Genomic DNA, 12,823 nt, shown 5'->3' on the forward strand with positions numbered 1-12,823 from the left:
TTAAAAAGCACTACTTTTATTTACTGGTAAACATGACGACCAACTCTTCAGCGAAGGCTGTCACGCCTGTACATGTGTGCACACACATACACACACACAAACCCTTTTTAAACATGAACCACTTGGGGTCACAAGCACCAAGAAATACACACAACACAGCAAGAAGGCAAAGTGGCAGGGAGTAAGGTGTTCGCGATTCAAACTTTGGGATTGAAGTAGCTGGTAAACAGAAAGGCACCTAATCGGGGTTTGGAGACCTGGCTGCTGGGGCTGTCGGGTCGGCCCAGAGCAGGGGCACCCTGAGGGCTTGGAGGGGAGGGAGAGCTGCTATTAGCCTGGCTCTGCAGCCTCTAAGGCAGCGAAACTTGGAAGTCATGAGCTTCTCTGTGGGGGACGCAGCCCAGGAGAGCCCCTTTTGTCACAAAGCCAGAGCATCTGGGTACAGAAGGGGAGGCTGGTGCCGGGGCCCAGTGTGCTGGCACCCCTTCCTTCCAGACTGCAGTGAGCTGGCATCTCTCCACCTCCTGCTGGGGCAGCCGAAGGGGCATTCTCCCTCTTAACTGCCCACTTTGCAGTTTCCCCCGGGCCCCCAGCCCTGCCACGGTGGGCACCACTCCTGCGGCAGCCAGTACAGCTGCCAGGTGCAAGGCTCAGAAGCTGCATGTGAATGTCCCCCAGTGAGGTCCTGGAGGTGGGTCTGTTCCCAAAGGCACACTGTTGAAGTCAATTTGGCTACACAAAAGCCATCTTGGGGTATTTGGTGTAGAGGGTATGGGACTGGAGGAACTGGAGGTCTGGCAGGCCACCCTCAGACACCAGAGCCCACCATGAAAGCTGGATTCTCCGCTGCACGTGGGCTACAGGGCAACAGAAGGCCCCGCGTCTGATGTTAACCGATAATCGAAGCCCAACTCAAGTCCCCCACACTCCCGCTTTTCTTTTTGGCATCACAAAGACCAGTGACTCTGCTCACCGCCGCATCTCTCTGCCCGAGCCACTCATGGCAATTCTGATGTTGGTCAGGAACCACACAAGGCAGCTCCTGGACTCAGCCCGCTGTGGGGAGGCAGCTGGGCTGGCAGATCCAGCCTTTCCAGGGGTCCCCTCAGACTGTCCCATTTCCCAAGTGGTACAGGGCTACAGCTTCTCAGCTAGGAAAGACCACGGAGCCCCCAGAGGTAGGGAAGGTGGGCGGGACAGTGGGAGGCACCACGCTGGTCGTAGGAGGTGGAGGGAGACATACTTCTTAGCAACTGTCCACCTCCCAGGGGATCCGGAGCAGCTTGCAGGGTCATTAGGACGAAGGCAGTCCTTACACCACACAGGCTGGCAGGAAGGAGGGCAGCAGTGACACCCTCTCCTTCTGTCCCCAGCACTCAGAGGCTCTTCAGGAGAAAACCTCCTCACCCACAGTGGACTTCTGGGTCAACATTTGGGGGCTGCAGTTGTGAACCCGAACCAGGGTTAGGTGGCACCAAAACCAACCTCTTGAGGGTTGGTGATCCCAACTGCCAGCACGTGTCCCCCTACATTCAGGCCCTGGCCCTCATTTATCTGGGGCAGGGACAGGGACAGTGAGGCGAGAGGTCCGCCTCGTCCTCGCCAGCTCAGGCTCTGCTCTAACGGGGGTGGGGGGTTCTGCCCAGCAAGGCCCCACTCCCCCCGCCCTCTCCGGAGCGGCCTGCCAGCCCCACCATTGGGCAGGAACAGCTAAGCTGGACACCTGTGCCTCCGGAGATCAGGAGGGAAGGCGACCACCATTCTGTCATCACAGGCCACGGAGGCAGTCCCAACAGTGAAGCAGCCGGGCTTAATCACAGGACGCTCTTGAGAAACATTTTGCTGAGCCACAGGAAGCCAGCTGGACTTCCTGGGTGAGTGGAGAGCAGAGCGAAGGCCCGGAGGTAGGAACAAAGGGGAGGCCAGGCACCACGGCATCCTGGTGCCTCCCCAACCGAAGTCACAGGCGGGGCTGGCTGGGGGGAGTTCCCAGCCGAGCCTGTCTTTGAAGGAGGCCACTGGCTCCCGGAGCGGGTTTGAGACATGGACCACATACCAAAGCAAAGTCAGAGACCAGAGAAGGGCAGGTGACACCTGGGCAGTGTCAGTAATGCCTCAGGCTGAAGAAGCCCACGCTGGTGGGAGACTCCTTCACGGTGACTGTGATGAGGTTGGCAGTGACGTCGGTGACGAAGACGTGCTCGATGAGGCTGCGGGGAGGCTTCCAGTCCTGGCTGGTCTGGACAGATACAGACAGGTTCTGCCCGGCGCTGGGCAGTGAGCCCGAGTCGGGGTCCGAGTCAGAGCTGCTGTTCTCCTCACCGGTGCTCATCTCGGACAGCGCAGCCGTCTTGCGGGCTTCCCCCGAGGCCGGGTGGCCCTCCTGCCCAGGGGCTGTGCTGCCCTTGGCACAGTCCCTCTTGCCTGCAGGGGTGGGCAGGGCTGCCGCTCTGGAAGTCAGCTTCTCACTCTTGCTGGCATCGGTGGGCAGGCCAGCCCCGCTCCCCCCAGTGGGGCCACCCCCTGCACTCTTCCCAGTGGCGGGGTTGGTGGCAGGGATACCTTTGGTGGCTGTGGTGTGGCGGGCGACCAGGCCCACCCCTGGTGTGCCATTCTTAACACTCTGTAAGTCCAAGACCTGGAGGCTCAGCTCCTGGGTGGGTGGGGGCTGGGAGCCCAGGCACCCAGCAGGGACCTTGCTGCTGCTGTGGACGTGCGAGGGCCCTCCTGTCCTCCCTGCTTTCTGCTCCACAGCCCCGCTGCTAGGGGCCTTTGGGCCTTTGCCTCCTGGGGGGCTTATCCCCAGCTCCCCCTTCTGCGTCCTCACCTTGAGGTCCAGCCCTAGGCTGCACTTGCCAGGGGTTGGGGCCCTGAGAGCCAGTCTGCCAGCAGCCTGGGCCTGGCTCTGGCTCATCCGATTCATGTAGTGCATGATGGAGCTCTGCCAACTGATGCCGCCTCGGCTGGGGCTGCCAGCCATGCCCTTCATCAGGCTGGCCAGGTTCTCTGGGGTGGCCATGGAGCTGGGGCCACTGCATGCTTCCTTGGCGTGGGCCTTCAGGGCTGCCAGGCCGGCCACGGGAGCACTGAGTGGAGGGGGCAGCTTGCTGGCCGGTGGCCCGAGGTCCTTCCGGGCCGTTTTTAGCACCTTGGCGAGGCTCACGGGTCTCCGGGCCGCCTTCTGCTCTGGGGGCAGGGGCTTGCGGCCCCGCTTCTTTCGGATGGGATCCTTCAGTTCAGGCTTGGCTACCAGGATCTGGGCCTTCTTCTGAGGCACTGGATGAGTCTCACGGCCCCGGGGGCCCCTCTTGGCGTCTAGGTCACTGTCATCCTCTTCATCTGAGGAAGAGGAGGAGGATGTGGAGGAGGAGGAAGAGCTGCTGGATTTGGATTTGGAGGGGGCATCGGGTTCCTGCAACGATAAAGAACAGCCTGGTCTGGAGTTCCCGTCATGGCTCAGTGGTTAATGAATCTGACTAGGAACCATGAGGTTGCAGGTTCGATCCCTGGCCTCACTCAGTGGGTTAATGATCCGATGTTGCCTGAGCTGTGGTGTAGGCCGGCGGCTACAGCTCCAATTAGACCCCTAGCCTGGGAACCCCAGTATGCCGTGGGTGCAGCCCTAGAAAAGACAGAAAGACAAAAAAAAAAAAAAAAAAAAAAAAGAACAGCCTGGTCTGCAGGGGCATTGGACACCTTGGAGCCAGTACCTCTTGCGGCTTCCAGGCCAGAGAGGCAGCCAGCAGGGAACGGTCTCACTGCTTAGTTCCAGAGAGGACTAAAGAGGTCCTTAAGACGTTCTGCGACATGCAGTTAAAAGTGGAGCAAAACAAAGAAATACAGGCGGTTCCTCAAGTGAAGCCAGACTGATGGAGGGAAACGCTGACGCTGGACACTGAGCCTCCCAGGGGGACAGCAGGGAGCTCCCGGCCCTTGGCGGACGTGAGGAAAAGGGAATTCCAAGCAGCCCGAGCCCCATGTCTCAGAAGGGAAGGGTGGTAGGCAGCATGTGTGAGTGCTCGGTAGCCTAAGGCAAGGCAACGTGGCTTCAACCTCCCCATTTCCATAGCGGACCCCTTCAGAACCTTCCAGCATTCAGGAAAGCAAACCACTGCCCTTTCCATCCTCTGAGGAGAAAGTCCATAGCGCTAAGCCAGCACATCCTCCTGTTTCTCAGGTCCCTGGGGGAAAGGTACGCTTTAGGGAGACGGAGCCAACGCTCACTCCCAGCTGCAAAGCTTGCCTGCCCTGAATTGGGGGTGATGGAATCAAACCTGGCGGGGAGCGGTCCTGAGGCCCCCCACCTTGCTGCCATTTCTTAACACACATGCCTGCAGGCAGTGGACTCCTGTGGCCCCACTCTCCTGCTCAAAATGAAGATTTTTGAAGACAAAATGAGGGCAGCGTACCACAGCTATAAGATCCACAGCAGGGATCCCTCAGCCTCCTGGAGGGGTGGTTTTGTAAGAAGTGACTGAGCTCTTGGCCAGTGTGTGGTTTCAGGACCTGGGGGCAGCGCCCTGAGAAAGAAATCAAATATACATCTACCCAAGACCCCTTCCCCGTCCTTCCTCTGAGCTGCTGGAGGAGGGAGGCGCTGTGCCATGGAGCGCAGGTGTGCGCACCCCTGTGGGCTGTCCTGTTCACCGCATCTACCTGGCAAACCTATGAGCACCTACTGTGTACATGCTTCCTGTTTTGTCACCCATAAGCCACTGATGAGAAAGGAGTGGTCAGCAGCAAAATTTGATCCTGTTAGCCAGAAGAAAGGAATGCAGAATGGACAGCAAAAGAGCAGGGAACCAGCTCAGGGGGTGCTTAGCTGCGGCCGGGTCCTCCCCAGGAGGGACAAGGCAGGAGGCGGAGCGCCAAGGCTTGCTGTTGCCCCCTGCTGGCAGAGGCTCAGAGCAGCAGCCCATAGGAAGGCAGGGGCCAGAGTCTTCTGAGCCAGGGAAAGACTCCAGGGGGTGGAGGGTGCCAGCTGGCTGCCTTCCCCAAGGCCAACAATCCTCCCACCACCACCTTCCACTCGGCAGAGTGGGTTAGGCAGCGCTGGGAGGCAAGCAGCCAGATCTGGGCCAGCACCCACCTTGAGCTTGGAGTGGCGGCTACAGGAGGACATCACGGTGTGCTTCCGCGGCCGGCCCCTGGGCCGCTTGCCTCTCTTCCGGTTCTGCGCCTCCTTCTCATGTTCCCTGAAGACAACCAGCAAGCAGAGTCACAGACCTATCCTCCCGCCACCTGGAACCCTGTGGTTTCAAACACCCCCAGGAAGCTCAGTTTCATTGCAAAAACATATCCCATCAATTAACACAATCAAGGCAGAGGGCCAGAGCCCACCTCCTTCACATTATGGGTCAGTATCATTTTTACATCTGTTTCATTTACACTTGGGGAAAGACAAGTCACGAAATTCAAGCAAAGCTGGGAAAGGAACAGCTCCCCACTTTCTCTGACTCTTCTTAAGACAACCCTGTGCAAATCCTGACCTCTTTCTGCAGGGAGGCGGTATCGTGGAAAATTCTACCAGGCTATGACTGGAAGGAGCCTTTGTGGTCACGTGGTCTAATCCCCTCACTCCAAACCAGAGAGTCCAGGGACAGGGAGGTGCCCTCCATTCTCCATCTCTTGGTCGCCTGCACAAACTCTCACTGGTTGGCAGAGCACTGGGGGGACCAAGGGTTTCTGCTCCTGATGTGGTCCATCCAGAGCCAGTGCCCCTGGCTCACATGCCTCTTCCAGTTTTCTTTTTCTAAGTCTTCCCTGTTCCTAGACTCTACGTGAAACAGAACTACTGGCAGCACCTGATTCCAAGGTGGCCTGGGCTCCAGGCCTACACCACCTGCAGGACACTGTTAACCAGCTCTTGTGACTTGGGGTCAGGGAGTGGAGAGAGCTGCTGCCACCCGCCACCCCAGAAAGCCTGTCTTCCAGGCCACCCCCTGGGAAAGAGGCTCTATCTGGAGCAGTTTCCTGGTAATTAGAATGGGCGAGCATCATCTCACTGGGGCCTGTAAGGTGATCTCTAAAAGAATCCAATTAGTACAAGCAGGCAGAGTTCATATTCCAAGCAGCCCCAACCCGTCTCCTAAAAGGACAGGCGCACTCATGGGTCTCCAGTGACACATTAACCTGTACCCAAGGGCTCTGAACCCAATGCATCCCCTTACTCTATAAGGCTGCATCCACACACCAAGCAAATAACAGTTCCTAGTTTGCAGGGAACTCTCTGGGTGGACAGGACAACATAGAGCATCCCCTTTCCCAGTGTCCTCTCCCGCACAGTGTCAACTAGACCACCCCACGGTTCTTTTCAACGCTTGCATCTATCTCTGAGATTTGCCAACCCCAGTTGTCATCTGCTGTGCTGTAAGCATAAGTGAAGTTAAGGACACGTGGTCTCTCAACAGTTAGGACACTGTCTTACAGAGACGGTGCCAGCTCACCCCCTGAGTAATGAATTCAATACCAGTGAGCTTGGTGATTAACTTTTTCAAAAGTACTGAGACAAGCCATATGCTCATCTTATTTTCTCTCCCCCCCCCAAAAAAAACCCACCTCTATCTTTCTCCCCATTGCCATGGCCTTCTGGGACCCAAAATGTCCTGCTACAGTGAAAAAAAAGTCGACACAGCTTGAGCCCGAGAACAGCTGGCTGGACTGACCCTACCTGGGAAAGCTTTTGAGCACCTAATTTATCTGCCTCTAGCAAGCCTGCCCCCCCCCTCCCCGACCAGCACTCCACAGACTCTCAGGCCATCACCAGCCCCTCACCACCCTTTCCCCTGAGTATCTCAAAGAGGCCTCTCTTAACCCAAGTCTCCTCCTTAAAAATAGATATGACATCTAGAATTACAAAAGCAAATTCGGCCCCTGAGACAGGCAAGGGGGCCCCCGTGGTGCTCACATAATACCAGCTGTTTCGCAGCCCAGAGAAAAATAAGGAACCAGGAAGGTTCATTTTGGCAAGTCTGGCTGTCACAAAGATCCAAAGCAACACTCCGTGGCTCTCAAGGTCTGGACACAGTGCTGGTCAGCTGAGGGAAAGTGTGGGGAGGACGCATCTGGGACCTCAAACCACAGCCCAAGTCCAGGACCCCTTGAGGGCCGGCACCATCCAGCGCCACTGGGTGACAGACCAGGGTCCCCCCAATGGCACGCCCCTCCCACAAGTCTGTTAACTTTCTCACTTCTTCTGGAAGGCCAGGAGCAGCCTCGGGTCCAGGATATTTTCCTCTGGCTCCCAGCTGTTGTGTCTAGAAAAGCAAAGAACAGGGCGTCCTAAAGCATCAGGCAGTGACAGGCCACTTCACAAGGCAGCCCGAGTGGGGGTGCCCCATTGCTCTGAGATCCCTGCTGGCAGCCAGGGCACTGGGCTGCTGGGGAAAGTCCCAAAGGTCCCACCCACGCTAACGATGAGCTCCTGGAGACAGGGGCTCTTGAAGCCAGCACCTTGTCCTCCAACTCAAAGGGAAACCACCACTCTACTCCCAATTAACACGGGGACTCAGGAGGACTCCCCAGTCTCCCCGGGGAGGAAAACGGATCCCAGTAAAATGGAAAGTTGCAGAGAGGGAAGCCCCCAAACCCTGGCCAGGAGCCAGGGAGGGAAGGGAAGGCTCGTCCAGGATGCAGGGAGGGGGCGGCCGAGCGGCAAAGACACGCGGCCCAAAGATTAAGAACAACATTGCTGGTGCCCAGGCGAACACGGGCTGGGGCGCCCGGAGAGGAAAGCAAAGAAAGAAAAGTGGGGTCTAGAAGAAAGGGGAACTGGGTCTGCGAGATCGTCTGCAAATAGAGCCCCTTCCGGGATGCCAAGTCCCCTCCCTTACATTAAAAAAGAGAAAAAAAAAAAAAAAAAAAAGCAGCACTACATCCATCAATAGAAAGCTCAGGTTACAGCGGGGAAAATACGAACAAGAGGAGGGGGGCTCGCACCCCGCGGGGAGGGCTGAGGCGGGCGGGGGCGCATGCAACAAATGGGCGCGGGAGGAGTGCGCGGAGCCGGAGGGGCGCGGAACCGGCAACGGGAGAGGCGGCCCGGGCGCCAGGAACCTAGCTGGGCGAACTGGAGGAGGTTCCGGAGAGGCCTTCCAGCCCCGCGCCCCGCAGGCCAGTAAACAAAGGGCACCCCGTGCACCCCCTCCCGCCAAGCCCGAGGAGCCCGCGGAGCCCCGGCAAACTTCCCGCCCCGCGCGCGGACTCCCCCAGACAGCGCGGCCGAGGGACCCCCACGTCGTCCTCCACCCTCCAGACCGAGGTGGCGCAGGCAGGAAGGCGGGCGCTGCATTGTTGGGGACTCACTTGGAGGACCAGCCGCGCCACTTGACCAGGTACTCCAGCTTGCCCTGCAGGGAGAGAAGAGGCGCGTGAGCCGGGGCGAACGGGCGCGGGCGGGCACGGGCCGGGCCGCACGCACCTTGCGTAGTCGCTTGCTCAGGATGCACTCGGCGGCGAAGACTTGCTCGCCCACGCTGCTTAGCTCCTCCATGCTGCCGCGCGCCGCGCCCCGCCCCGACCGCGGCGCCCACCGCTCCCCGCACCGCCACCGCCGCTGCCGCGCGCCCCGCCGGCCGCACACAAAGCACCGCCCCCGCCCCGCGCAGGCCCGCCCCGCGCACGCGCACCGCCGCCGCGCGCCGCGCGCCGAGAGCCGAGGCCAGCCGCCCGCCCCATCCTCCCGGGCCGCCCCGATCCGGCGCAGGCCAATGAGCGCGCGGGGGCGGTGCCGGGGGCGGGGCGCTCATTGTTCAAGGAGGGCTCGGCTTCGCGCCCGGGCTTGGGGTCCCGCGCGCCTGGTCTGGCTGTAGCGGCGCGGGCGGTGATGGGGGTCCACCGAGCGCAGGCGGGTCTTTTGCGAGGAAGAAGGAAGCGCCCGGTCGTTTCGGGCCTGGGGATCGTCAGCCGAGTCCCGGTCTCCGGGGTGCGCCCGGCCTCCTCCGAACTTCGTTTTCCGGGCAAAAAGCCATTGTTCTGGGCCGAAGTGGGGGAAGTCAGGACGCGGCTAGGCTGCTGCTTCCTGCCCGGGTTTCTGAGGGACGCTGCTTGGGGCGCGGAGGGCCCACCCGCCCTCCGCCTTTTTGAACTTGGTCTCTGTCGGTCTCGGGCAGTCGTGCTATTTTGCGCGCGAGCAAAACGGGCGAGGGGGGCGGGGAAGGAATGGGAGACCAAGTACTTGGGAAGGGGATGAACCGCAAAAACCGAGCAGCCCGGCTCCCCCCTCACTCTCCTCAAGGAGAGAGAGGAGAACGTATCAGCTGAAAACGAATGGCTCTGCGTTCTTATTTTAAGTTGTGAAGAGTGGCACCGAGCCCCCAAGTTTTAGGCAGCACGTAGGGGGAAAGCAACTGCACCTTTTCTTAATTTGTTTCACGATTTTAAGCAAATGAATGTGGGGGAGACGGGATGGTGATTCGAGGAGCTTGTTCTAACCTAGAACTAAGTCTTTAATGGGCCTGCCCGGATTTGGCAGTCCGTGCCCTTTGGATCAATTACAGGCTGCAGAGAGACTGGACCGCGCTTTGGAATGGGGGTGGCCTGGAGTCTTGTGGGTTCAACTTCAGCAAACACCCTTTTATTTAGTGCTTTTGAGATCCCCATTCCCTGAGCAACTTTCCCCTTAAATCATTTAGATCTTGAATCAGAGCAAGTCGAACGAATAATAAAGGAGATATACGTTAGCCCTAACTTTTCCACAAATGAAGGTGATAGATGGCAGCTCTTTTTCCACATCAGTACGATTTTAACTCAAAAAAAATTTTTTTTCTGGTTTTGCTCCTCCCTTGGATGCAGCTGCAAAATATTCTCTCTGTTGAGCAAATCAAAAAGTCGTTTCTTGTTACAGGAGACTGTCTCTAGGTAACTGTAATCATTAAAACCATGTTTATAAAGGATTCTGCAGGAGAGATGTATTTCTGTCGTTTTAACAGGAAAGGCCTACTGTAGAAAATTTGGAACTGCTGGAGCCCATCTTTCAATTTCTGGCGTGTTCATTAGTTTATTTGGTTAAATGGGTTCCATTCATTTGGTATCTGGAGAGAACTTGGGTAACATTTTGGAGCCCATCTTTCAATTTCTGGCATGTTCATTAGTTTATTTGGTTAAATAGGTTACATTCATTTGGTATCTGGAGAGAACTTGGGTAACATTATTTGGTTAAATAGGTTACATTCATTTGGTATCTGAGAGATATTGTTTGCAAAGAAGGTGGAAAGAGGGAAGGTTGCTTCTGCGGAGGGGGGGGGGGTTGGGCCGCTCACTTGGGTGGGGCTGCAGCCCAGAATCCCTGTTTTGGGATAAAAGCTGCGCTCCTGGGGTAGAGAGAGAGCCTCCTACAATCTCTCTCCAGCTCTTTGTATCCCCATCTTGTGGAGCCAGGCAATAAACTGTGGGGATGAGGCCAAAGGTGTATTTATTGTCATCCTGCAAATAGCTGGATCAGTTTCAACTCACATTTCCTTGCAGAAGTCATCTTGGGTGTGAGGTTTTTGCTCTGGAAGCTTCCAGTTTCCTCTTGGTGAAGTATGGCATCCCGGGATACTTGCTTAATATTTTTTTTTTTTTAAAGAAAAGAAAGCTTTTAGACAATGCTTTCTTCCTCTAAGAAATAATTTGTCTAGAATTTGATTGTAACCCATTGGGAAAAAAAATCAATTTCCTGGAAGGTTTAATACATGCATCATCTATCCAACTGTGAACACCCAGTTGGGTAAAATAATGTTTAGATAATTGATAGGGAGAAACAAATATGACAGATTTGACTAGAATTAAATTATCAGATAGAAAGGGTGAGGTATGATCCAAAATTTGTGAAATGCTCCTTAAAAATAAAGCTGGAAGTTGGCAGAATCGAGGAATGATTCCAGCTAATCCAATTGTGTCAAAACATGAGTTTGGGCTAAAACAGATTCCTTCTTCCGTTTTGACTGTCATATTTAAGAATTATTAAGACAAGTTAGAACTAATTATTTTCTTATTCATTCAACAAATGGTTCCTCAGCATTTGCTGTCATCTAGACACGACTGGATACAGTACAGAGTCCAGAGCAGTGCTGTCTAGTAGAACTTTCCAAGAGGATGGCAGTGCCTTAGGTCCACATTCTTCAATATGTTAGTCACCAGCCATCTGTGGCTTGTGAACACTTGAAATGTGCTGCTGAGGAATTAATTTTTTAAAATTTTATTTTCAATAAATGGAAATAGCCACGTGTAGCTAATGGTCAAGTATTGGGCATCACAGGTCCTTAGGAACGCAAGGACTATACTCCAAATGTATTTTCCATGAAAGTAATGCAGTTACTTAAATGAATCCTGGAACATGAATAGTTTACCTGCATTCCCATTTATGCTTTCCTTTCTATGAGAATGTTTAAAAAGCATATAAAAAGATATCAAAAATATAGGCATATAGGCAAACCAAAATACTCCTTTTAATGCCCCCTTTTTTTTCCATGAAAGTAGCAATGCCAGTGACAATACTAACTAATTAATATCTGAAATACCACTAAGAAAGGTTAAATATTTTCTTGTTGCTCTTGCGGATCGGGAAGCAAAGATGCCGTGTCAAGAAAGGAATAATGGAACAGGTGTTATTCTCAAATCAATGGAAAAGTTAGGAATTGAGATAAAGTCAGTCCCCTCGACCCGTCAGCTTTGGCAGTTGAAATGAAATAACATTAACTACTCCTTACAAAACAGTTTCAGGCAGCTTTTAGTTTTTCTACAGATACTGTCTCATCAGAATTGGCTAAAAGAAGTAACTAACACCATCCCCATCCTCAATGGTCTGCCTGGGATAAACTCAGGATATATAATACATTGTACAATCCTTTTTTTTTTTTTTTTTTTTTTTTTTTTTTTTTTTTTTTTTTTTTTACTGTGCCTGTGGTATGCAGAAGTTCCTGGACCAGGGATCAAACTTCAGGCACTGAAATGACAATGATGGATCCTTAACCCACTAGGCTATTGGGAAATTCCGCACAATCTTGAATATTTAATGTGATGCTTTGTCCCCCAACCAGGTCTCCTCACATTTGAAAGACTGAGGTGTAACTTACAGGCTAGCCACGATAGGTGATGCTGATTCTGTATATGCAATGGATAAATATTATATCTACGTGACACGTAGTATTTATGTATCAGAACTCAAGTAAAAATAAGCACAGTTAGAGCCCTTATAGAAGTTCTCAAGCTTTCAATTTGCCTAGGGATCCCCTGGGCACACAATGCAAATATTGACCCCTGGACCCCACCCCAGAGATCATGACCCAGGAGTCGCCAGAGGCCATGTGCAGTGCACACTGTTTAGAACATTTCTCACAAAGGGCAGCCTGTCCCCATCCTCATTTTACAGATGAGGAAAAGGGATCCTTGATCACTTCAGATCATGTGGCTGTGGAGCCCATTCATGTCACTTCCCACGTTGCTTAGTGGGGGTGGGCAGACTGTGTCTGGAAGTAGTAGCCAGCCTGCATACAGTAGCCCGCCTGCATACGGTAGCCTCTCCAGGGCTCAAGGAGGCAGCAGAAACCTTTCAAGTTCCTGGGACCCACCCCAGGCCGCCTAGCCTATTGCGCGGCCCCTAAAGACATGCGCAGACAGACTGGACCACTCGTGGTTCCTGGGGGCTGGGGAGGTTAAGGAACATTGTTATATGAGGTAGGTAACGACAGTTCACCAACTCCTTTTGATATTGCTTTGCAGACCAGACCACAGCCCCCTACAGAGAGACCTCTGTTGCATCAGGCTTTCATTTATTAATTTTGCAATCTTATCAGTCCATGATTCCACTGTTTTACTGTTAGAAACAGTGCACTGATGAACA

At 54.4% G+C, this 12,823-nt stretch overlaps 1 protein-coding gene across 3 annotated transcripts; it reads right to left on the bottom strand.

Annotated features, from left to right (window-relative positions):
* CBX2 (chromobox 2) lies at positions 1 to 8,602 on the bottom strand. Of its 3 annotated transcripts, XM_084983392.1 has the most exons (6): positions 8,420 to 8,602; positions 8,305 to 8,348; positions 7,191 to 7,256; positions 6,559 to 6,608; positions 5,090 to 5,195; positions 1 to 3,412 (listed from the first exon to the last, which is right to left on the bottom strand). In XM_084983392.1, exons 5-6 carry the CDS (start codon positions 5,120 to 5,122, stop codon positions 2,105 to 2,107), a joined length of 1,341 nt encoding a protein of 446 aa, XP_084839518.1. In that variant the 5' UTR covers positions 5,123 to 5,195; positions 6,559 to 6,608; positions 7,191 to 7,256; positions 8,305 to 8,348; positions 8,420 to 8,602; the 3' UTR covers positions 1 to 2,104. The 3 variants fall into 3 exon arrangements, with proteins under 3 accessions (XP_084839518.1, XP_020922165.2, XP_020922166.2); XM_021066506.2 differs by lacking the exon at positions 6,559 to 6,608; XM_021066507.2 differs by lacking the exon at positions 6,559 to 6,608 and having other exon boundaries at positions 5,090 to 5,249.
* Between the last annotated feature and the right edge of the window lie 4,221 nt (positions 8,603 to 12,823).

Source organism: Sus scrofa, chromosome 12, assembly GCF_054392235.1.
Source record: "Sus scrofa isolate SSC_HxYL_T2T_F1_AM1 chromosome 12, Sscrofa_HxYL_maternal_Yorkshire_Landrace_v2.0, whole genome shotgun sequence".
Taxonomy (NCBI): domain Eukaryota; kingdom Metazoa; phylum Chordata; class Mammalia; order Artiodactyla; family Suidae; genus Sus; species Sus scrofa.

Coding starts and splice junctions, on each gene's coding strand:
- CBX2 (XM_021066506.2), bottom strand. CDS start 8,491: ATGGAGGAGCTAAGCAGCGTGGGCGAGCAAGTCTTCGCCGCCGAGTGC. Junction 5,196..7,190: donor CTCCTGGCCTTCCAGAAGAA/GTGAGAAAGTTA, acceptor GGTTGTCTTCAG/GGAACATGAGAAGGAGGCGC. Junction 3,413..5,089: donor GCCGCCACTCCAAGCTCAAG/GTGGGTGCTGGC, acceptor TTATCGTTGCAG/GAACCCGATGCCCCCTCCAA.